The sequence below is a fragment of the Alosa sapidissima genome, chromosome 18 (assembly GCF_018492685.1).
Source record: "Alosa sapidissima isolate fAloSap1 chromosome 18, fAloSap1.pri, whole genome shotgun sequence".
Taxonomy (NCBI): domain Eukaryota; kingdom Metazoa; phylum Chordata; class Actinopteri; order Clupeiformes; family Clupeidae; genus Alosa; species Alosa sapidissima.
This window is the reverse complement of record NC_055974.1, coordinates 16688553-16714390: the sequence shown is the minus strand read 5'-3', so window position 1 is coordinate 16714390 and position 25838 is coordinate 16688553. Positions and strand designations below refer to the sequence as shown.

The following is a 25838-nucleotide window of genomic DNA, read 5'->3' as shown; positions in this document are numbered from 1 at the left end:
AGAATGCTTTGCCATCGACGTCAGTCTTGGCTATACCGGGCTATACAGGCTACCCCGAGCACTGTTTGACATGGTATTTTTGCTTATTTAACGCTTTACGCTAGACTAGGTTTCATTAGGCTAAACGAAGACACAACGGTGAGCCTAATTTATCCGTTTATCCATTTATTAATTTCAACAGCAAATAGCCTACATTGGCCTGTAGGCTACTGGGGCTCACGTAGGCCTACTCATAAGTGTCAGGACGCAGCAATGTCTCCCTCTGCATCTGAAATTCTGATCTCGAGCTGACATTATCAATCGCTTGGCACCTTGATGCAAGCGGAACTGTGTTTGATAGCCCTCCATCCCTACATCTATTTTTTACAGTCTATGCTCTACATCCGCTGATAAAATGTGATCACCAACATCGCGCGCCAATATCTATCAGGTCACCCACCCCTACGCGTGGTTCAGCCCAACAAAAACAGTAAAAAAAGGGGCCAAAATCCAATATTAACTGAATTTTACTTTTGTTTCCAATCCAGTTTCTGTTTTCTTTATCTTGCGTGACTAATGACACATTTAGAAAATAGCAGCAATTATCTATTTGCTGACCAGTTAAAACAAATTGAAAATTGGATTATCGAACACATTTTTTATTTGGACCAGATGGATGGAACAAATAGAACAAAGCACTGCAAAGCGTTACACGGACAGAAAAAAATCCGATGTAGGCTACCTTACAAAATGAATGTAAAACTATGTGAATGAGTTACACAATTTATAATGAAACTCTAGTAAGGTCACTGAAGGCAACTGAAAAGTTATGCCAAGCAAGCTCACTAATGGAGACAGTGATTGGCTGTTGCGTCAATCATACTCAACGGCAGGAAGTGTGATTTCATGGGTTGAACTTATCTGCCATAAGGATCAATTGAAACGGAAAAAATCCACGAGCCACCTGGGGTTTCACTCGATTTACATTGAAGTCAATGGGGAAAGATATCTATGGTAGTGAAGCAAAACGAAAAGTTGGTGAAGCAGTCTGATTCACTGTAATTCTCTGTTCCACCGCAGGTGACGATGGCGCTGTTGTCACTCACAGAATTGATTTCAGGAAAACCGCTCGTGTTAGTGACTGTATTTCTGTTTCAAAGGAGTAAAATTGGGATTATTGTAAGATTTTTTTTTGCATTCCTTCATCATGTTACCGTTGTGTTGTTATGTTGTATGTTGTTATGTTATCTTACCGTTATCTCTCTCTCATTTTCATCTTCTCAATTAGACATCCACATCGTCATATTCCTCCTCATAATCTACAAAGGAAGACAGACGTGATTAGGATTGTCATCATAAACTCCAGATCAACTTTGTTTAGTACAAATACTGTACTTAGTTTTGATACATGCTTTCCTTTAGTGAAAATGGCTTTGGTTTCAATGGCAGGTCTATACATTGAAAACAATCTTCTTTGAAATTGTTCCGTTTTTTATTAGTTATTACTGGTTCTGAAATAAATCTGCATTCATATTTACAAAACTGTGTGCAGCACCCAAAAAAACAAATGTTGGTGTATAATTAGGGCTATAGTTACGGACTGTAGTGTTACAGATAGCGAAGCTAACTTATTTCTTCAGATGTTGTCATGAGCTCTCTCTCTGCCTGGTAACACGTGCTGATTGAAGTCTGATGACCTCCACCTGTTCCTGCTCTGCTCTGCCTCACCCTCGTTACCTACCAGCTGCACTGCATTCACCACTCATCATGCCCTCTATATAAAGCCTTGCTTTTCAGTCCACACTTGTCAGATCGTCTGCAACCAGCACCAGTTACCTGCCTGTTTATTGAAAACGCCTCTGACTCTTTGCCTGTGATCCCGGACCCGCTCGACTACTTCTGTGTTCTCCAGCCCCGGTAATCTTGACCTGCCTTCCGTCCCTCTTCTACGAATACCGCCTAGTCCTTGACTGTACTGCTGCTTCGTTTCAATTGCTGTTGTGTGTGTGTTTCCCCCAGGACTTCCCGGATCATCCAGCTCCTGCCTTCGCTGTTCGGCTACTGGGGGAACACACACACGCAGACTCTTGGAACTCCTGTACCCCCCCCGGAACCCCTGAAACCCCCAACCCTTAAATAAACTTTTGAACGTGACGCAATTGTGGTCCTCGTCCTGTTTGGTGTCTGACAGTACGATCTGACCAAACATGGACCCAGCGCACGGTCGAACCAGCATGGAAACCGACGAACCAGAACCACCCACCGCCATGCAACGCCTGGAAGAGACAGAGAGAGAGGTAAACCGCAACACTGCTGACATTGCCTCCCTACTTCAAGCCGGCTTGAGCCAGCGTCAGCAGTTCCAGCAGCAACAGCAACAACTTGCAATGATCATTCAACTTCTCACCAACCTTTCTCCTCTGCCTGCTCCCACCGGCCCAGCCCCAGCCAGCCTGCTCACCGGCCCAGCACCCGAGTCTCCTGCCCAGTCCACTGCTACCGTGGCTGCCGGAGCCCCAGAACCCAGGATCGGCAATCCAGAGCGGTTCAGCGGCGACCCAACCCAGGTACGGGCGTTCCTGACGAGCTGCCGTGTCCAGTTTACCCTGCAACCCAGGACTTTTGCCACTGAAGGGGCGAGGGTCGGTTACGTGATCACTCACCTGACGGGCCGAGCTCGACTCTGGGGAACGGCGGAGTTCGAGCGCCAGACCCCAGCATGTGCAACCTTCAACCTATTCGCAGAGGAGATGCTCAAGGTATTCGATTTGGAATCCACAATAGCCGAGGCATCTCGGATCCTGATGAGTATTCGCCAAGGCAGAAGGACTGTTGCGGATTACTCCATCGACTTTCGAACCGTGGCAAGTCGGAGCTCCTGGAACATGGAAGCATTGGTGGATGCTTTCCTCCACAGCCTGGCGGACTACATAAAGGACGAGCTGGTTTCCCATGATCAACCCCCCACTCTTGATGAAGCCATTGCTCTGGCTGTCCGCATCGACCGCAGGATCCAGGCCCGCCGTCATGAGAGAGGGCGCCAGAGTCCATCCACCAGCACACGGAGTGTCCCAACTGCCCTTCTGTCCGCACCTGCCACACCATCTAGCCAGCCGGACCAGTCTGAACCGATGGAGATCGGCCGCACCTCCCTAACCCCTGCAGAACGCCAGCGACGCATCACCTCCAACTTGTGCCTGTACTGTGGTGGTGATGGTCATCGAGTCGCCACCTGTCCAGCAAAAGCCGGAGCTCACCAGATGTAGGAGGAATCCGGATGAGCTCAATGAACATTCAGCCCTCCATCAGCCGTAAACCCCTCATCCAAGTCTGTCTTCACCTGTCTGATTCCACCCACACCCTGGCAGCCCTGGTGGACTCTGGCGCAGAAGCAAACATTATTGACACAGGACTTGCTCGTCAGCTGGGCTTGGAAAGCCATCGCTTGTCCACTCCTGTTCCAGCCCGGGCCCTGGACGGTCACGCAATTGGCACAGTTACCAGCATCACAGCCCCCATCTCAATGATGGTGTCAGGAAACCACCGAGAGACCATCCGCTTCCACCTGCTCAGCTCTCCAGGCCAACCCCTAATCCTGGGCTACCCTTGGCTCCGTCTCCACAATCCTCACCTCGATTGGGCCTCCGGAACTGTGAAAGAGTGGGGAAATGCCTGCCACCTGACCTGTTTGCGTGCTGCCTCGCTGCCCCCCGGCTCAGTACCCCCCAGCATTGCCCACGACATTTCTAATGTCCCTGAATGTTACCATGGCCTCCGAGAGGTGTTCAACAAGACCAAAGCCACATCTCTGCCCCCACACCGTCCGTACGACTGTGCCATTGATCTCCTCCCTGGGACTGCTTCACCCAAAGGTCACCTCTACTCACTATCCCCTCCTGAAAGAAAAACTATGGAGGATTACATCAGGGACTCCCTGGCAGCTGGACTCATCCGCCCGTCTTCCTCTCCTGCTGGTGCCGGGTTCTTCTTTGTGGGAAAGAAAGATGGTTCTCTTCGCCCCTGCATTGATTATCGAAGTCTGAATGATGTCACAGTGAAGAACCGGTACCCTCTGCCTTTACTCACCTCTGCTTTTGAATTGCTCCAGGGATCCACTATTTTCACCAAACTGGACCTTAGAAATGCTTACCACCTAGTGCGAGTAAGGGAGGGTGACGAGTGGAAGACAGCATTCAACACCCACACCGGCCATTATGAGTACCTGGTAATGCCATTTGGCCTTACCAACGCCCCAGCGGTATTCCAGGCGCTGGTGAATGATGTGCTGCGGGACATGCTGAATAAATTCGTCTTCGTGTACCTGGACGACATCTTAATTTTCTCCAGAACTCTGTCCGAACACACCCGTCATGTCCAGCTGGTTCTTCGACGGCTCCTGGAGAACTCTCTCTATGTCAAGGCGGAGAAATGCGAGTTCCATGCTCAGACTGTGTCATTCCTGGGATACATCGTCGCTGAAGGCAATATCCAGATGGACCCCGCAAAGGTCTCGGCAGTTACCTCCTGGCCAGTTCCGGGGAATAGGAAGAAGCTGCAGCAATTCCTCGGTTTTGCCAATTTCTACCGGAAATTCATCCGGAACTACAGCTCCGTCGCCGCTCCCCTCACAGCTCTGACCAGCATCAAACACCCCTTTTCCTGGACCCCAGAGGCCAACACAGCCTTTCATACCCTCAAGGCCCGGTTCACCACTGCCCCCATCCTCCAGATGCCGGATTCAGACCGGCAGTTCGTTGTCGAGGTGGATGCCTCAGACGTGGGAGTCGGGGCCATACTCTCTCAACGGGCAGAGGAGGACAACAAGTTGCACCCCTGTGCATTTTTCTCTCGCCGGCTTTCACCTGCAGAGCGCAATTATGATGTTGGAAACCGTGAGCTGTTGGCTGTCAAGCTTGCCCTGGAGGAGTGGCGTCACTGGCTGGAGGGGTCCACAGTTCCGTTCCTGGTCTGGACCGATCACAAAAACCTCGAATACATCCGCAATGCCAAACGTCTTAACCCCAGACAGTCCCGCTGGGCCTTGTTTTTCACCAGATTCAACTTCACCCTGTCATACCGCCCAGGTTCTCGGAACACCAAGCCGGACGCTCTCTCCCGTCAGTTTCATAAGGATGACGCCCCTTCCCAGGAACCTGCATCAATTCTGCCCGATCCCTGCGTCGTAGCTGCCCTGACCTGGGATATCGAGGAGGAAATTCAAGAGGCCCTCCGTGACCATCCCAGTCCCAGTGCATGCCCAGACGGTCGTCTCTTCGTCCCAGATAATTTGAGGTCCCGGGTCATACAGTGGGGACACAACTCCCGCCTTGCCTGCCACCCGGGCTCCGCCCGCACCTGCCATCTCCTTGCCCAGCGCTTTTGGTGGTCGTCTTTGAGAAGGGATGTCCGAGAATTCGTCCGTGCCTGCCCCACCTGCAATCAGAACAAGTCCTCCACTCGGCCCCCCGCTGGTTTACTCCAGCCCTTGCCTGTGCCCACACGACCCTGGTCCCACGTCTCCTTGGACTTTGTAACTGGCCTCCCACCATCAGGTGGGATGACTGTCATTCTCACTGTGGTTGACCGGTTTAGCAAGATGGCACACTTCATTCCCCTCCCTAAACTGCCATCTGCCAGAGAGACTGCCCAGGCTGTTCTTGATCATGTCTTCCGTCTACACGGGCTGCCCAGGGATGTTGTCTCTGACCGAGGCCCGCAATTTACCTCTACATTCTGGAAGGAGTTCTGCCGTCTTCTAGGGGCCACAGTGAGTCTCACCTCTGGGTTCCACCCCCAGTCCAATGGTCAATCCGAGCGGGCAAACCAGGAGCTGGAGAAGGCGCTGCGGTGCATGGTTTCTCGCAAACCCCAGGCTTGGGCACAACAACTGATGTGGATAGAGTATGCTCACAACTCCCTCACCTGCTCTGCCACTGGTATGTCACCTTTCCAGTGTGTGTATGGCTACCAGCCCCCCCTGTTCCCCAGCCAGGAAGGAGATGTGTCCTGCCCGTCTGCCCTCGCCTATGCCCGCCGTTGCCGTCGTACCTGGTCACAAGCTCGTGCCACGCTACTCAAGTCAGCTGTCAGCTATGCCACTGGGGCTAACCGCCGAAGATCGCCGGCACCCGCCTACCGTGTTGGCCAGAAGGTGTGGCTGTCAGCCAAGGATCTCCCACTGCGGGTGGAATCGCGTAAACTGGCACCTCGATTCCTCGGCCCGTTCCCTATCCAGAGGGTCATCAGCCCAACCGCAGTCCGGCTCCAGTTGCCAACCTCCATGAGGGTGCACCCTACTTTCCATGTTTCGAAAGTCAAGCCGACGCATGAAAGCCCGCTGGTCCCCGTGCCGCTTCCTCCTCCTCCTCCTCGCCTCGTTGACGGTGGGCTGGTGTACACCGTTCGACGCCTGCTTCGGTCCAGACGGCGAGGTAGGGGCCTCCAGTATCTCGTCGACTGGGAGGGCTATGGACCTGAGGAGAGAACCTGGGTGCCAGCCAGTCGGATTGTGGACCGGACACTCATCGCCGACTTCCACCGTCTGCATCCTGATCAACCTGCAATCCGTAGGGGCCGCCCCAGAGGGGTCCCTAACCGTCCTGCCCGCCCGGCTTCCTGTCATGTGCCTGACCCTGACCCTGTCTCGGTACCTGTCCCGTCTTCTGTCCACGACCCTCCAGCTCCCTCCGAGGATGAGGATGTTCACTCGGACCGCTCGGAGGAATTCTAGCCCTCCACCGGCTCCCCTCCGCCCTCCCGACGTGGTGTCACTCTTGGGGACTTCTGGGGCCGTCCCTTAGGGGGGGGGTTCTGTCATGAGCTCTCTCTCTGCCTGGTAACACGTGCTGATTGAAGTCTGATGACCTCCACCTGTTCCTGCTCTGCTCTGCCTCACCCTCGTTACCTACCAGCTGCACTGCATTCACCACTCATCATGCCCTCTATATAAAGCCTTGCTTTTCAGTCCACACTTGTCAGATCGTCTGCAACCAGCACCAGTTACCTGCCTGTTTATTGAAAACGCCTCTGACTCTTTGCCTGTGATCCCGGACCCGCTCGACTACTTCTGTGTTCTCCAGCCCCGGTAATCTTGACCTGCCTTCCGTCCCTCTTCTACGAATACCGCCTAGTCCTTGACTGTACTGCTGCTTCGTTTCAATTGCTGTTGTGTGTGTGTTTCCCCCAGGACTTCCCGGATCATCCAGCTCCTGCCTTCGCTGTTCGGCTACTGGGGGAACACACACACGCAGACTCTTGGAACTCCTGTACCCCCCCCGGAACCCCTGAAACCCCCAACCCTTAAATAAACTTTTGAACGTGACGCAATTGTGGTCCTCGTCCTGTTTGGTGTCTGACAGATGTAGCCTATCAATGTAACCTATCTATCCAGATTTCTGAATGCTTAAACACAACTGTGATAGCACAATTCTTATAGCACAATTTATAAAACTATTTATTAATACTTACAGCAAAACCACTCACTGAGTTTGCAAAACTAAGAGCACAAACACTGCTTTGCACTCAATTTGCAATTTTGTAACACACACTTTGCACAACTGTAGGCACAATTCACTGCACAGCACTCTTTTTGCGGAACTGTAAACACAACTCACTGCTTTACACTCAGGGCCAGATGTACGTACATTTGCGAACGTAGCGTTATTAGCGCCACAGAAAAGCCGCAGATTGCGAACGCAATCAGACCCAAGTTTCCGTCGTATTTATCAAACTTTCAATCCAAAGTGTAAACTGTGACTTTCTCTGCCTTTCTCCGCCCATTACCGCAATTTACCAACGTCCGCAACTTAACGGCAGAGCTTGCAGTTGAATGAAGTTAACTGATGAAAACATTAAAAAGAATCAAACGTTTAGCGATCATGAAATACATGATAAGATGTCAACAAGCAGAGAGATAATGAATATCAGTACTCAAACTACTTGTGCACGTAGGCTATGGAAGATTGGTCAAATCTAGCAAGTAGGAAAGTTTAAGTGAATGACGTGAAAGTGAAAGTAAAAAATTCGAAAGGCCAATGAAAGTTGCTTTAGATAGTACTACTTAAAAAACTGTTTTAGATAATTCTAAATAGTGATTCTGTTGTCTTTGGAAGGTTCTCTTATTGAGCATTGAACTGCAATTTGGATTAACACCTGCTTTTACAAGGCGGAAGTATTTAGGCGCAGAATAGACGGCTTTCAGGAGCAGTCTTTGTACATACCGCTGAATAGGCTACATAATTAGGCGCTCTTTACTCTTCCCCTCCCTTTTTTTTCCGCTAAACTCCCACTTTCCCCTGGATCCTCCCATGAATGCATATGCATGACACGAAAAACGCAATGTGCCCTTTTCAGCTCCCGCAACAGGCAGTTTGCGCTTTAACATCTTTGCGGCATGTTTGTACATACCTCGCAATGATTTTACACGCACATTGTGAAACAAATACGCCTGAAGTGGGCGCAAAAGCGTTAGTACATCTGGCCCTCAATTTCTAAATGATCAACACACTCCTAGCAAATCTATACACATGTATGGCTATTATTTACACTATTTTGCCAACACTCTGGCACACTTTCTCATGTGAAAACTGTTTTAGATAATTAGTTCACTTTGCAATCAGCCTAAGCACTATAAATAAGCCACAGGTAATGTACAATGGGTACAATAGAGGGAGCAGGAAGAGTGAGAAGAGTAAGAATTAGAAGAGGCCGAAGAATAGGACATGGAGGTGAAGAAGTAGGATGAAGTTGAGGAAGAGGATGCGGAGGTGAAGAAGTGAAAGGGAGAGGATGACAAGGACAAGGAGGTGAAGTTAGAGGAAGAGGACAAGGAGGAGCAAGGGGGGGGGAAGAGGAAGGGTAAGAAGAGAAAGAGATATAGCCCTTTTACAGGCAAAAAAAATCAGTCTACTGTACATGTGGGGATATTGTCATGTCAGGCCTGGATACGGCATTCCAGAATATATTTTCCCCGGTGCCTTGGACTAGGACATTGCATGTGATGTACTGTAGACAAAATTTTGAGAGACAACCCGATGCAGCCTGATATTTTTCTTAGTGAAATTGCTATTTTGTGTTTTGACCTGGACAAACACACTTGTGTTTGTTTTGATGTGTGTAAATAAACACCAATACTTGAAGTTTGGATCCCTGTATGTTTTTTTTTATTTTTTTATAATAGGAATAACTGATTGCCTGGTTGATTGCCTGACTGATTGCCAACCTGGGCACCCATTAATGGCCACAGTTCCACCCAGCCCCCGCTCTTATACTGCGACGAGCTGACAGAGGGGAGGACCTGCGTGCCACCCACCCCCCCAGGCCCCCAGCATATGCACACATCCCCCACTACCACGACCAACCACACCTCGCCCCCATACCTTCACCCAACACGCCACTCTTGACCTAAATATGTACAGTATGTGAATGGCTAGGTTGAGGGATCTATCTAGAGTGTAGCATTAAAAGAAGTGGGCATGCATGGTGAATATCTGTCAGGATTTCCCCATGCACACCACACTTACCCTGTGTAAGATGTATGCCTCCTCAATGTGTGCATTAAAATAAGTGAGGCATGCAGATAGACACCTGATGAGGCGTATACCTGCACTCCACTCTTACCCTAGCCTGTTTTGTAGTTTTTGTTTATGTTTGGTGTATGTCACCTAACATGTAGTGCAATTAAAAGAGAGTAAAGCGTGCTGTGTGCTTCCAGGACAAGGCGTGTGCATGAGCGTATGAGGAGGGTGCACACTGGGGGCCCAGGGCCAATAGATAACCCACAGGACCCAACCAATGCCAAAACCACACAGCGACCCGCCAGGACCGAGTCTCCCAAGCCATCCAATGGATCCCTGTATGTTTACAGAACTGACACAAGTATGACCTCAAACTGACATAGTCTACCTTGTGCACAGAGAAAGCAAAAGCCAGATGTGTTTTCTATCAGTGTGTACAGTAGTTGACACATTGTGTGCTTATTATTGTGATGGCTTTTGTTTACTGTTTGATACTAAAACACAATTTTTACGAAGGTGTGAAGAGTTAAGCAAGGTGTGTTCGTTTTTGCAAGATAACTACAATGTTATGCTGATTGGGTGATAGGTTTTCCTATTTGTGTGTAGAGTTTTGCAAAAAAAGTCATAGTTACAAAAAATGTGCTTAAGCGATCAGAAAAAAACTCTAATAATGTGAACACACAGACCTTTCTGCAGTGGCATATACAAGGGTGTGAGGGTGTCATAGTCATCTGTACTTCCTATGTAAAGAAATGAATGATAAATCATTAGAATGAGAGAAATGTATTTGTTCTGCAAAAATACAAACCATACATTATATTAATACAACACAATACGATCATAACATAAAAGCAAGTCTCACTCTTCTGCAGAGGCATATACTCTGACTGAGCTCCCTTTCTTTCTGCAGATTGACTCTGATTCCGCTCTGAACTCTGATTGGTCCTCTGGTCGGGGTCTGAGCTCTGATTGGTGCTCTGATCTTGCCAGTCTCTACAGGGACATAGGGATTTGTTATGTGCTGACAAAGTAATGATGTATGACTGTCTGTTGAAACTAGTCAACCAGACTATTGAGAGACTGGTAATCTGATAATCCACGACTAAATCTGTATTTAGCGTGAAGGAATGGCAAATGAAATGTAATATTATGAAGCAAACTTACGGTTGTCGCCTCAGTGTACCTGAACCTGAATCGCAGGAGAGAACATTTAGAATCATCATTATTACTATGTGCCATCTTTACTTTCTTAAAACTGTCTTTTAAGTAAGGGATAACGGCCGCCAATGTGTCCTGTTATACGGAATTAATGGACGAGGGCGAGGGGCAAAGAACTTGCCTCCGCCCGAGTCCATTAATTCCGTATAACTGGACACACCTCGAAGGCCGTTATCCCGCTTATCACCCGGTTGCCACTGTAAAGCAAAGGAAACGCGGTTCCGTTCAAAAAGCAGCTCACTATTTCAGCTTGTTGTACAACTTTCGTTGGCCCTATAACAGCGATTGCATGGACAGTTAGCTTGTTTACAGTTGATTCCATTGTTGCGAAGCCTGCAACCGTCGTCCTACTATGGTTTGTTACCATTCATAAGTATTGATATGGCCATAACGGTGTCCTGTTATTCAGAATTAATAGCCACCCCACCAGCCAATCAGAAAAGAGTATTTCTTCTCACCGGGGTGATAAGTAAGGGATAATGTATAGAACGCCGGTCATTAATGGGAAAATAAGTCCCGACAGGGCGAACCGGACCCCGACGCACAGCTGAGGGGTCTTGTTCCGCCCTGAAGTGACTTATTTTCCCAATAATGACCGGCGTTCTATACATTATCCTGCTTATTACACGGCTACTTGCCAAAACGAAATAATAAACTCCCCACGATATGACTTTATCCTACATAGCCTAGCCTATTTGTTACCGTTCATCGTGGCATTTGCTGAGAAACAAATAGTTTGCAACAACAACACGCTGAACTTGAATCAAACATTCTTTAGAAGACAGCTGATCGTCTGCTTTCACTTTTGAATGAAGTTCCAGTCCTTGCGTAGTGATATGAAAGACCTATCAGAAGCACAAAACCCGTTGCCGGTAATTATATGTTTGCAGCGGTAATTACATGAAAATATTTTACCGTAGAACTTTGGGAAATCCCATTCAAGCCAATGGAGCGTTCTACTTGCCTTGCGAAGAGCCGTGTAATAATAACAATTAACATAAGAAATATGTCAGATGAGACACAGGAATCATTTCCATAAACTGATAACTCGTACCTTTGCAACGGCGATACAGCAGGACAATTACAATGACCAGAGCAAAGGCAAAAAGCAGTCCAACCACACAAACTGCTACCACCACCAACTTAGAGGACCCAGCATCTGAAATATTGCAATCAGTGAACACTGAGTGAAGGTACAGAGACATAACTGTTACTGACAATCAGATGATCCTCAGAATGCTGCAGAAAATAATATTAATATTTCAAACTTTGGACTGTGACCCAGCTCCCTGCTGACTCTCCTCTCTCTGGGTTGCTGCACTTATAGAGGCCTTCATGTGACTTTGAGACTGCAGGGATGGTCATCTCTCCTGTGGTGGAGTTCTGCAGGAGTGTCCCATCTTTATAGAAGTCAGCACTGATGTTTGATGGCTGGTAGCGATATCTACAGCGCAGAGTCAGAGGATCTCCCTCAGTCACAGGATAGGCAGGACTCTCAAGGATCACATTTCCATCTACAAACAGAAACTCAGCTGGTTAATTTATTCAAATCGAGCCTAACAACAGCTATCACATTTTACAAATTAACATGATTCATAGGGGTTTTGGAAAGGCTTCAGAAAGTAAATGGAAAAATATATTTTCATATTTGCATACACTATCAAATCGTGTCTGATAACTAACTCACTGTGGAATAGGCTATGTTTCAATCGGCATATGCTTAGCAAACGTTAGTCTGGTAACATGAATAACATGAACATGAAACGTGTGCCTCCAAGCACAGACGTCACACTTTAAATCCTACCTGTTGCGTTTCACCATCCACTTATTTAACTACTGCGACAGTAGCCCCCGACAGCTTTTATGCTTTATCCATCTTTTTCCATAGACGAAAACTCACTACTCGTACCTGCTCACTCAGCGCTAACGGCGCCCCCACTCCCGTTTCTATGTCAAAATTCTATGATAGAATCTTATGAGATAGGGCGCCTATAGGCTACTCTAGCCTGTTGGTCCTCTAAAATGTTTTTTAACATTGAGGAAATGCAGAAATGATTTAGAAACGTACAACATTAGCTACATATAGGATATACCAAATATATTATTATTATTATCATTTTTTTTACCAACGCCCCCATGGTGCTGCGCCCCTATGCACCTATGGCAAGCCGATTGAGCATTTATTCTGATATCAGGCATAATTGTCATGTACATGTACTATGTTTGTCAACTAGTTAACTAGTGAGCCATGTTTGTGTGAACTAGTTAACTAGTGAGGGCCAAAATATGCACACTAGTTAACTAGTGGGAGCCAAAATGCTCACTAGTTAACTAGTGAACACATTTCTGGCTTCTCTAGTTAACTAGTGAGAGGCAGAAATGTCAACTAGTTAACTAGTGAGGGCAAAAATGCATACTAGATAGCTAGATGAAGGCTTTTGGACCACACTAGTTAACTAGTGACAGCCAAAAATGTGCACAAGTTTACTAGTGAAGGCATCACTCCTCACTAGTTAACTAGTTGGAGTAGGCCAATGTCACAAGTTAACTAGTGAACCATATGGCAAGCCGATTGAGCATTTATTCTGATATCTTGATATCAGGCATAATTGTCATGTACATGTAAGCCATTTTTGTCAACTGGTTAACTAGTGAGCCATGTTTGTGTGAACTAGTTAACTAGTGGGGGCCAAAATATGCACACTAGTTAACTAGTGGGAGCCAAAAGGCTCACTAGTTAACTAGTGAACACATTTTAGCTTCACTAGTTAACTAGTGAGAACCAGAAATGCCCACTAGTTAACTAGTAAAGGCCAAAATGCATACCAGTCAGCTAGTTGAAGGCGTTTGGGTGTCACTAGTTAACTAGTGACAGCCAAAAATGCGCACATGTTTACTAGTGAAGGCAAAACACCTCACTAGTTAACTAGTTGCAGTAGGTCAATGTCACTAGTTAACTAGTGAACCATAAATGGCTGACTAGCTAGCTAGGTGATGGCAGTAGGCTCACTAGTTAACTAGTTGATGCATCATTTGTCCAAACTAGTTAACTAGTGAGGTCATACATGTATACTAGTAAACTAGTTCAAGACAAAATTCACACTAGTCAACTAGTGGCGCAGAATTCAAATTAGGAGGCAGAGAATTCCGGAAATTGAGGCTTTCTATTGGCTCCCTATGTCCAAATAGAACATGACAACCAATCACAGTGCAGAATTTCACAAAATCCCACCCACAACATTTGCATGTGGCACACAAGTTAACATACTGGCCAAAGGAACTTTAACTAGTAAACTAGTGGCTTCAATGTGACACTTACATGTAAACTAGTGAAGGCATACTGCTCACTAGTTAACTAGTGAAGACACAAATGCCCACTAGTTAACTAGTGAGGTCTAAAAAGTGTCACTAGTTTACTAGTGTGCACCAAAACACCCACTAGTGAACTAGTGATGGCAATTTCCATTCGACTAGTTAACTAGTGAGGTGCAAAAAGTGTCACTAGTTTACTAGTGTGCTCCAAAACGCCCACTAGTTAACTAGTGAGATGCCAAAATGGTCACTTGTTAACATGTAAAGGCAAAAATACCCTCTAGTTTACTAGTGAGGGTGTTGTAGGCCTTACTAGTTAACTAGTGGCATGTATATTTTGTTCACTAGTTAACTAGTTACACCTAAAAAGAGAAACAAGCTGACCGTTTTTGTCCACTAGTTAACTAGTGGAACAATTGAAGTCTCACTAGTTTGCATGTGTGGCAGTGAAGCAGCTCACTAGTTAACTAGTGCCTGAAACGGCTATTATGCAAATTCTAATGAGAGGGTGGGTAGAAGACTCCTAATGGGTATTATGTAAGAATCCCACCCAGTCTAAATGTAAATTTACTGTTCATAGCCTCGCGATCAGGTCCTGATGGGTGCCCCTAGTGGCTAAAGTGACACACTGCTCTGCAACAGTACTTCAGTATAGATAGTAAAGCAGAGCCTGCAGTATCTCATATTCTGTCAAAATGGTTTTTAATAATAACAGGGAAACCCCATGCTTTAACAAGTGAGCTCTTAGTGATCCACACCAAAGATTCAAGGGATCGATTTTAATATTATTCTTTGTTTATTGTTGCTAGGCAACCACAGACATATATGTATCCATTCAGTCACGCTTTTCTGATTAATAACTGAAAAACAAAAGATTATACACATTAACTGCACATGGTTTCAAAAGTAATTGGCGGTGGTAGTGTAGTGGTTAAGGAGCTGGGCTAGCGTGCAGTAGCCTGAAAGTTGTCGGTTCAATTCCCGGCTTCCACCGTTGTGCCCTTGAGCAAGGCACTTAACCCCAAGTTGCTCCGGGGACAATGTGATCCCTTGTAATATAGCTGACATATGTAAGTCACTTCGGTCAAGAAGTGTCTGCTAAATGTAATGTAAAATGTAATGTAATGTAAAGTAATTAAAAGCTCAAGAAAAAAATGTAATGCACTTCTAAGGAATTGAACCCTGGTCTCCCACATGATTTCCTGTTGCTTAACCACTTGAGCTAGTCTTACCACATCAGTGATGCTATCATCAATGTTCATGTTACTGAAATGTTTTGTTGCTAGGCAATCATATACAAATGCCTCCAATTTTATCGCGATTTTCAGACTAATAAATGAAAAACTAAAGATTGTAGACATTAACTGAATGAAGATTACAGCAATACACCACAACTTTGTCACTAGACATGTTATCAAAACATATTTTTATGCTCAAACGATCTTAGTTTATAAAAGTTTGCTCTTAGAACAGCCTGGACGAAGTCAGCCATGTTTTCTAGGTTTCTGAGTCCTAAATGGACCAATCAAAATCCTTGTTCCGCCTTCTTCATTTGCATGCAAGTGCGACATTGCACACTAGTTAACTATAGTGGGACAATGTTACGTCCCACTAGTTAACTAGTTGCACAAAATGCCAGCCGTTTGTGTATTTATTCAAATTCCTCTAGTTTACTAGTGTGAGGGGCATTTTTCTCCTGCTAGTTCATTATGGACAATGTTTTGTCTTCACTAGCTAACATGTAAGGCTCAAAATGCCCTCTATAAGCTAGTGAAAGGCATTAATAATGCAGATATGCTCACTGGTTAACTAGTGAGCATGTCCTGTTCCATTACTAGTAAACTAGTAAGGCCAAACATGTCAACTAGTTAACTAGTGAAGGCCAATGTGTCACTAGTTAACTAGTAAGAGTACCTTTTGCATTACTAGTGAACTAGATAGCTCCAAAAACAGCCACTAGTGTGTGTCTTGTGCGCACTAGTTAACTAGTGAGCTGCTTCACTGCCACACATGCAAACTAGTGAGACTTAAATTGTTCCACTAGTTAAGTAGTGGGCAAAAACGATCAGCTTGTTTGTCTTTTTAGGTGTAACTAGTTAACTAGTGAACAAAATATGCATGCCACTAGTTAACTAGTAAGGCCCACAACACCCTCACTAGTACACTAGAGGGTATTTTTGCCTTTACATGTTAATAAGTGACCATTTTGGCATCTCACTAGTTAACTAGTGGGGCTGAAATGGCCTTCACTAGTTAACTAGTGGGTGTTTTAGGGCACACTAGTAAACTAGTGACACTTTTTGCACCTCACTAGTTAACTAGTCGAATGGAAACTGCCATCACTAGTTCACTAGTGGGTGTTTTGGTGCACACTAGTAAACTAGTGACACTTTTTTAGACCTCTTTAGTTAACTAGTGGGCATTTGTGTCTTCACTAGTTAACTAGTGAGCAGTTCTGCCTTCACTAGTTTACATGTAAGTGTCACATTGAAGCCACTAGTTTACTATCTAGAGTTCCTTTGGCCAGCGTGTTAACTTGTGTTTTACATGCAAATGTTGTGGGTGGGATTTCATGAAATTCTGCGCTGTGATTGGTTGTCATGTTCTATTTGGACATAGGGAGCCAATAGAAAGCCTCAATTTCCAGAATTCTCCGCCTCCTAATTTGAATTCTGCGCCACTAGTTGACTAGTGTGAATTTTGTCTTGAACTAGTTTACTAGTATACATTTATGACCTCACTAGTTAACTAGTTTGGACAAAGGATGCATCAACTAGTTAACTAGTGAGCCTACTGCCATCACCTAACTAGCTAGTAAGCCATTTATGGTTCACTAGTTAACTAGTGAAATTGACCTACTGCAACTAGTTAACTAGTGAAGAGTTTTGCCTTCACTAGTAAACATGTGCACATTTTTGGCTGTCACTAGTTAACTAGTGAGACCCAAAAGCCTTCAACTAGCTGACTGGTATGCATTTTGGCCTGAGCCATGTTTGTTCACACTAGTTACAGTTTTTTCTGATTGCTTAAGCACATTTTTTGTAACTATGGCTTTTTTTGCAAAACTCTACACACAAATGGCAAAACCTCTCACCCAATCAGCAAAACATTGTAGTTCTCTTGCAAAAGCTAACACACCTTGCTTAACTCTTCACACCTTCGTAAAAATGGTGTTTTCGTTTCTAACAGTAAACACAAGCCATCACAATAGTAAGCACACAATGTGCCAACAACACACTGATGGTATGAATAAAAAACACATCTGGCTTTTGCTTTCTCTGTGCACAAGGTAGACTATGTCAGTTTGAGGTCATACTTTTGTCATAGTTCTGTAAACATACAGGGATCCCAACTTCAAGTACTAGTGTTGTATTTACACACATCAAAACAAACACAAGTGTGTTTTTCCAAGTCAAAACACAAAATAGCATTTCACTGAGACAAAACAAATCAGTCTACATCGGGTCGTCTCTCTCAAAATTCTGTCTACATCACATGCAATGTCCTAGTCCAAGGCACCGGGAAAAATATATTCTGGAATGACGTATCCAGGCCTGACATGACAATATCCCCACATGTAGACTGTTTTTTTGTCTGTTTTTTTCTCTTCTCACTCTTCCTGCTCACTCCATCGTACCCATTGTACATTACCTGTGGCTTATTTATAGTGCTTAGGCTGATTGCAAAGTGAACTACAGTAATTATCTAAAACAGTTTTCACATGAGAAAGTGTGCCAGAGAGTTGGCAAAATAGTGTACATAATAGCCATTGTGCCTACAGTTGTGCAAAGTGTGTGTTAAAAATTGCAAACTGAGTGCAAAGCAGTGTTTGTGCTTTTAGTTTTGCAAACTCAGTGAGTGGTTTTGCCATTTGTGTGTAGAGTTTTGCAAAAAAAGCCATAGTTACAAAAAATGTGTTTATTCAGAAAAAACTGTAACTAGTGACAGCAAAAATGCCCACTAGTTAACTGGTGAACACATTTTAGCTTCACTAGTTAACTAGTGAGAGCCAGAAATGCCCACTAGTTAACTAGTGCATTCAGACATTCAGTAGTCAGCTAGATGCTCATTGAGCTCAATGCAAATCAAACCAGCTAATAGGCTAACTGAAATAACACCCATGCCAATCTCTAGGTATGGTGAAGGGTATGTGATGATGTGGGGCTATTTTAATTCCAAAGGCCAAGGTAACTTTATCAGGATGCACAGTATTCTGGATCCATGAAATAACTGGCCTTTAAAAATAAAAATCTGCCTGTCTCTATGGGAATTTAACATAGGGGTGTCAATACTTATGACCCCTGTATTTTAAGGAAGAACATTTATTTATTTATGATACATTATTCATTCACTAGGAAAATTGGTGTCCTTAAAGGTTAGATATTTCCTTATTTTTCACTTAAGGCATTAAGATCAATTTCCAAAAGATGATTTTATATTCCTCTTTTCAGTCAACTTTAGCATGGGTGCCAACACTTTTGGCCATCACTGTAGATCACCAAGATGACCAGTGCTGTAGGCCTACTGTAGAGGAACACATGGAGAGAAGGAGTGAAGTTGAATGAATGTGAACTATGCTGTTTAGATTGAGCAAAACCTTGGTGACCATGGCCATGTCCATGTCCATGTAATATGTAATTTCAAGCATGTATCAGTATATTCAGACATGATTTAATTTTTATTCTACTTTCTTTTTCATTAAAACAGTCATATATACAGTGTATAAACTCACCCTCCACTGTGAGTTGAACTGTGTTGCTATATGACGTCTTCCTGCTTCTCTCGCTCACTCCATAGCACTTATACTCCCCCTGATCAGACACAGTGGCTTCGCTGATTGTGTAGAAGCTGGTGTTTGTCTCAAAGTCTCTGGATGACCCGGGAATATCCCACTGATATGTCCAGCCAGTTGAGGGCTGTATTCCACATGTCAGAGTGACTGATTCCCCAGAGAACACTGAGCTGGGGTGTACTGTCAATGTAGGCACTGGATGTACGTGTAGGCGTGTCGTGACAAATTGTAAACATATTTATGAATACAAGAATCTCCAGTGAATCTTCAGTAAATAGGTATAAATATAATGTAGAATATCATTAGAGAAATGTAGCTGTGTGCAGGGCTGTGGGAATAATCTTATTTTGAATTCATTAGCTCTTTTAAGGAGGTTATATTCACCTGTGACACTGATAGATACAGGTACACTACTCAGCACTAGAAGAAAAAGAGAGAGTGATCATAATATCTTCCATACATTATTTAAGTGAAATGGTTAAAGCTCTGTTCCTTTGACATAATTTTAAAAGACAAATCTCTGTCCCAGGACAAAACCAAGTGCATTCTGGCCCAAAACGTTTAAAAAAAAATGTAAGTACATGTAATAATGTTTTTAAGTAGACTTTAATTTAAAAGTATATATTACATTTATATTATATTTATACAGCAAATGTATACAGTCCAAGAATCTTCGCCTTATAAGGTGAAGATCAAAGCCATCCTCAAGAGACAGACAATGCAAGCAAGCATTGAGTGCCCAACTTTGTGACACCTCCAAGTGGGCAGGTTAATATTAATTGAGAAAGTAGTCAATTTCACATTGAACTCAGAAGAGAAGTATAGTTTCTAAAATGTCCTATATATTTCAATAATGGTCTTCTCTTTAATGGTAATCCAGACAATAATCTGAAAATCTCTTACATACTAATTTCTCTCATCAGTTGTTCTACATCATACACATCCCAAAAAAGCCACAATAACCAGTAATGAGGAAAACAATAAACTTAAACAAGAAAGTAGAATACTAAGAGTAGTGCTTACTCATGAACACAAACACTGACTGGTGAGGTTTTTAACAACACCAACTAATTGGCCATGCATATGATTTAGGTGTAAACCCATGGCAAACATTATTGCCATTTCCTCTACATACAACAGGCGTGAAGATTTCAGGTGACAATTCTCTCATCTATGGTGTTCCATGTGTGCCAGAAATACTTTTGTCGACAGCTTATGTCTACTGAAGATGTGACCTAACATTTCTATGTCTATGCTCTATGTTCTATGCAACATTCATTTTATGACAGACGTGACAACACTTTTAAGTGCGTCATTGCTCACCTCAGAAAACAGCCATCTGGGTCAAGTCAAGTTTTACAGTAATTCCAACTCAGTTGGTCTATTGTATCATTTGATTCCTCTGTTGCACGTCATCTTCCCTGTTGTTTGATTCTGCCATAATATATGTTGTCTTCCTTGTGTATATGGAATATTTATGACACGCATGGAACGTCATACTCATCCTCTCATACAAGTTTGTCTTTTTTATCACTCCTCAGTGTCCTTGCTCATTCACATTAACACTGAAATTGCTGTTTGTTTATATATGTACGTCTACTGTTAATTGTACAGCAACCCAGTGACAACCCTGCAATCAATTCCTTACACTTTCTGTAAAGTATGGAGTGCCTGCATTCTACCCCCAAACACCATTTTTCCATATGAGCTTTTGATCATGCATCAGAAATGCTGACGGCTACTCACCAAACAGAAGCCATATAGGAGTGAGTTCCATGATGAGGGCTCTCGTGTGACTATCTCAGTGTGACAATTCTACATAAAAATATCTTCTACCTAAGACACTGGCTCCACCACAGAGGGGAGGGGAGAACACCAAGCACAATAGAGAAGCAACTATTTGCATGAAAGGGGAAGTCAAGGCCTTTGTGACTTCTGACAAGATATCTTGAGGTGTAACCCCCAAGAGGATGTGGTTTGATCTTTTCCTCCCCTGAGCAAACCCACATTACCCAATGAAGGAGTCAAAACCTCAGCCTTTCTCTTCCTGTTTCTGTGCTGTGTTTTTGTCTGAAGTTTCGTTTCTTCTTTTCAACCAGATTTGGGTAAATCTCTGAGGTAAACCATTATTTTTAAAATATTTTAAAGTATATGATGGATTCGGGTCATTGATTTAAAGGTATTGTTTTATTTCAGTCAAGTGAAAAAACTGTACACAAAAAAAACACACTCTTGTTCTGTATTAATAATATAAATCTTTATACAAGATATATTGGCAAATATTTTATCATAGTCTTTAATCAAAACAAATATATACTGCTCAAAACACTTACAGTTTTCAACAATTGTTAAAACCCATTTTTTGAAACCCTTCACCCTTTTCTCCATTCTCAAACTACATTCACAGAGTGTCTTAACAGTTCTTGCAAAATAAAACACTCGCCTCAAAAGTTTTACTTGTGCTCAGAACCAAACAGTGTCAGATTACCGATCCAGTGTATGATTGAAGTGTTCCCTATTTTCTTTGAGCAATATATATATATATATATATATATATATATATATATATATATATATATATATATATATATATATAAATGCAGTTTTTTTAAAATCACTAAGTTCCTTGGGTCATTACGTTTGAACAATTCATGCTAGATGTTTGACATTTTCAGGGAGTACTGCACGACTGAAGATGTGTTAGAATTCAAATTATTTGGCCCTGATTACAGTTTTTTCTGAATGCTTAAACACAACTGTGATTCTTATAGCACAATTTCACTCACAGCACTCTTTTTGCGGAACTGTAAACACAACTCACTGCTTTACACTCAATTTCCAAATGATCAACACACTCCTGGCAAATCATACACATGTATGGCTATTATTTACACTATTTTGCCAACTCTCTGGTACACTTCCTCATGTGAAAACTGTTTTAGATGATTAGTAATTAGTTCACTTTGCAATCAGCCTAAGCACTATAAATAAGCCACAGGTAATGTACAATGGGTACAATGGAGGGAGCAGGAAGAGTGAGAAGAGAAAGAAATAGCCCTTTTACAGACAAAAAAAGTCTACATGTGGGGATATTGTCATGTCAGGCCTGGATACGTCATTCCAGAATATATTTTTCCCGGTGCCTTGGACTAGGACATTGCATGTGATGTAGACAGAATTTTGAGAGAGACGACCCGATGTAGACTGATTTGTTTTGTCTCAGTGAAATTGCTATTTTGTGTTTTGACTTGGAAAAAAACACTTGTGTGTTTTGATGTGTGTAAATAAACACCAATACTTGAAGTTGGGATTCCTGTATGTTTACAGAACTATGACAAAAGTATGACCTCAAACTGACATAGTCTACCTTGTGCACAGAGAAAGCAAAAGCCAGAATACAGTGACCACCAGATGTACATGGAGTTTTGAAAACACTGACTTTGCCTACTGTAAGACGGAAATGACTGACTATCGAATTGCTTTGCTTTTTCCAAAGACAAGTGTGTGTGTGTGTGTGTGTGTGGTGGGGGGGGGGGGGGGGGGGGGGTCGTGTACAGTATGTATTCATAGGCCTATAGACCCTTTCAACTGCAGAAACAAACAATCCTAAGCGTTCCTAAGGCATTTCTGGAGGCACAGAAAAATGTATTGAGCTAATGGTACTGGGCAAACAAAAATAGAGTAAAAAGACAAATTTTACATAGTCAACTTTTTGTGGAACATTACTGTAAGCTACTGTAAGTCCGATTACTGTAATTTTCCTTTCAAAGTATCTGCATTGGTTCTGAATAGTTCAACCGGAAATCCTCTGGGAGCAGATTGAAAGGGTCCATACCTATATAGACAGTATATCTATTCATAGACCTATACTAAGGCAATGATTGGATGGTGTTCAGTAAAGTAAAGAGTGTTTACACATGTGAAGAGAGAGAGTGAAGCACTGATGATTTAGTGTGGCATTTTGATGGGTTGTGTTTGAAAAACGAAATCAAGTTACTTCTTGTTAGATTTTTGTGTGTTACGTAGAAAATTGTGTGTGGTGTTTTGCAAAATGTGTTTTAGTCAATTGAAAACTGAGTCAAACACTGAGAATTAGTGTATGGTTTTTCAGATTTGGTGTGGGGTAAATGATGCTTAGAAAACATGTTTAGAAAATTGTGTGACAAGAAAAGATTTAGTGTGTAAGCAGTTGAAAAAAACTTTAAGCAATCAGAAAAAACTGTAAAGGAACCATATGTAAGATTGTGGCCAAAACTGGTACTGCAATCACTTTCAAATTACTGTAGAGTGCTGTATCCCCTCCCCCCTGACTGGCAGAGCAACCCGGATGCCGAAACACTACTGACTTTGTGATTAGTAGATAGGTGGAGGGTGGCGCATCAGGCCAAAACACAACACGACAACATCAACATCAGTTGAGGGCTGCAACTTCACTTTTTAAATGACAATATCCTAGCCGGACTACTGTTGTCATATAAGTATTTGAAATTAACATGATTTCTTAATGTCTACATTACATTACATTACATTACATTTAGCAGACACTTCTTGACCAAAGTGACTTACATATGTCAGCTATATTACAAGGGATCACATTGTCCCCGGAGCAACTTGGGGTTAAGTGGCTTGCTCAAGGGCACAACGGTGGAAGCTGGGAATTGAACCGACAACTTTCAGGCTACTGCACGCTAGCCCAGCTCCTTAACCACTACACTACCACCGCCCATAGAAGAAAGAGAAAGTCTAGAAAGAGAAAGTCTAGTGACATATCAGGGCCATTTTATGATTAATTGAAATACATTTCTTACATACGGTTCCTTTAATATTTGCCAAGTTATGGCATGCTGAATATCTATCTATCTATAAATCAAGAAGCGTCTGTGTGTCTGAAGAGTTTTGAATGCATATTTCAAAATATGCTTATTTATGTAGGACGTTTATCGCTGCACTGCACTGTTTCCAAGAAGACCAGTTTCAGGGGAGCTCCACCCCATGGATTGTGTACTGACAGTTGCTAGCTAGGTCTCACTTTGGAGTCACAGCATACCCTGGCTTTGAGCGCAACATACCTCGCTAACCCACTAATCGAGATTCGTAGTACTGTATACCCCACGGGACTTGAAAAGATTTAAACTGATGTGTGAGCTTGGGAGATGTGAGAAGGCTAGAGTGATAAATTGTAGCTACACTCCACCTCCCCTGCCAGTGTGGCGTGGTACATGGTAGTTCAAATAGGAGGTGTAGACTCAGGTTTCAGGTTCAGGTTTATTACAGTTTTTCTCAGTTGCTAAAGCACAATTTCTGAAACCTTGCTCCATTTTCTTAAAACATAAAACACAAAACCTCAGCTTCAAGCACTATTTACAAAACCTCTGCTTTGACTCCTCTTGCAAAATCAAACTTTAGCCTCAGAACAGTGTTACCTGTGCTCAAAATGAAACTTTCACCTCAAAATAGTTTTACCTGTGCTCAGAATGAAACTTTCGGCTCAAAACAGATTTACCTGTGCTCAAAATCAAACACTGCTCTCAGATCATAAACAAAGTGATCAAAATGATATACACTATCAAGCAGTCAGTAAACAATACACCAAAAAAATAGAAAACACATTGTTCAAAGCATATAGTTCTCAGGGAGAAGTACTGTACATTTTTAATCTCAAAACAAATTTCATATTTTTCCATCATTTTACCATCTTTTGATGAATGAAAATATGTTCTATTATAGTATCTCAAAATTGATCAGAACTTTCTACTTTGCTTTTGCTCTTTTGAATTTTTTGTTCTTCCTCCTCCTTGTCCTTACAGTACTGTACCCTGCATCACACAAACTTCTCCTTTGTCTCTGTGTTACTGTAATGTTACTGTAATTGTTCTTTGTTGATATGAACCTGCACCCAGCATATAAATAATGAAAAGAATGCACCCTCCGAGGTTCTGGTGAGGGAAATTACTGTAAACTATAAACTTGGTCACCGCACACTCTCTCTCTCTTCTTTTTATTGATACCAACGTTTCAGCCTGTCGGCCTTTGTCAAGTTGAGTGGATACTAGCAAGCCCAGTTTTACAGTAAAGCATCCAGTGTCAAACAAAGGCATTATGGGTATCATGCCAGGTGTGCAATTAGGCTTGATCCAAATAAAATAAATTATGAACCTGCACCCAGTCAAAATCTACTGAATAACTAGATGTACCGCATAGCGGTACAAAATATGACCGCCGCTTAGTCCTGTACATCCGTTCCGCGAAAATAAATCACACTTCAATTTGTCTCCATATTTTACTCCATCCCCCACTCTTGAAACTTTTGTGTATGCTTGTTTGGCATGCCTGAGTGTGTGTGTGCGGCTGCACAGAAAGTAGCCTACTGGTGCTGAAAAGGTGAATAGATTGTAGAATAGCCAAAGAAGATGTAGCATTGTTATAAAACCTTTAAAATCTCTAAACAATCACAAGTAGGGCAGTTCATCACAGTTCATCCATTGCAACTGGATTGATGAAAGGTCACTTACACCTGTAGGCTACATTGTATTTGGGAAAAGCAAAAGGTATCAGCATAATGTTATTTATTTATTTATTTATTTATTTATTTATTTATAAACAAAAACATCTCTGTCAGTTCCATGCCGTTTTCAACAGCTATCAAAAACAAAGGTAATTTTTGGATGGATGGATTTTTTGTGAATGTTTCTTCTTCTACATAAGATTTTAGTCATCTTTAGTTCATGTAATACTTTATTGTCAATGCACAAATTAAGTAACAGTAGTCTGAAACGTTATTGTTAATGCACAAATTAAGTAACAGTAGCCTAGTCTGAAACGAAATGCTGTTTTACATCTAACCAGTGGTGCAAATAACTGACATGTCCAAATGGGCCTTGATGAAATGCGTCGCTAGACTGTTCATACACATTTTAACGGGCCAAAGTTGAAAAGCTTTTGTCCGTTATTGTTCGTGCAAATATAGGCTGATTCATGTTCCCTTGCATTGTTTAACTGAGGTCCATGGCTAGTCTGGCTTT

At 43.1% G+C, this 25838-nt stretch overlaps 1 protein-coding gene across 1 annotated transcript; it reads right to left on the bottom strand.

The window, feature by feature from the left end:
- Positions 1 to 662: 662 nt before the first annotated feature.
- LOC121689464 (high affinity immunoglobulin gamma Fc receptor I-like) lies at positions 663 to 20694 on the bottom strand. The gene is made up of 10 exons (XM_042069329.1): positions 20563 to 20694; positions 19201 to 19236; positions 18757 to 19011; positions 11981 to 12226; positions 11768 to 11871; positions 10659 to 10690; positions 10357 to 10487; positions 10181 to 10234; positions 1233 to 1298; positions 663 to 1128 (listed from the first exon to the last, which is right to left on the bottom strand). Exons 1-9 carry the CDS (start codon positions 20591 to 20593, stop codon positions 1264 to 1266), a joined length of 924 nt encoding a protein of 307 aa, XP_041925263.1. The 5' UTR covers positions 20594 to 20694; the 3' UTR covers positions 663 to 1128; positions 1233 to 1263.
- Between the last annotated feature and the right edge of the window lie 5144 nt (positions 20695 to 25838).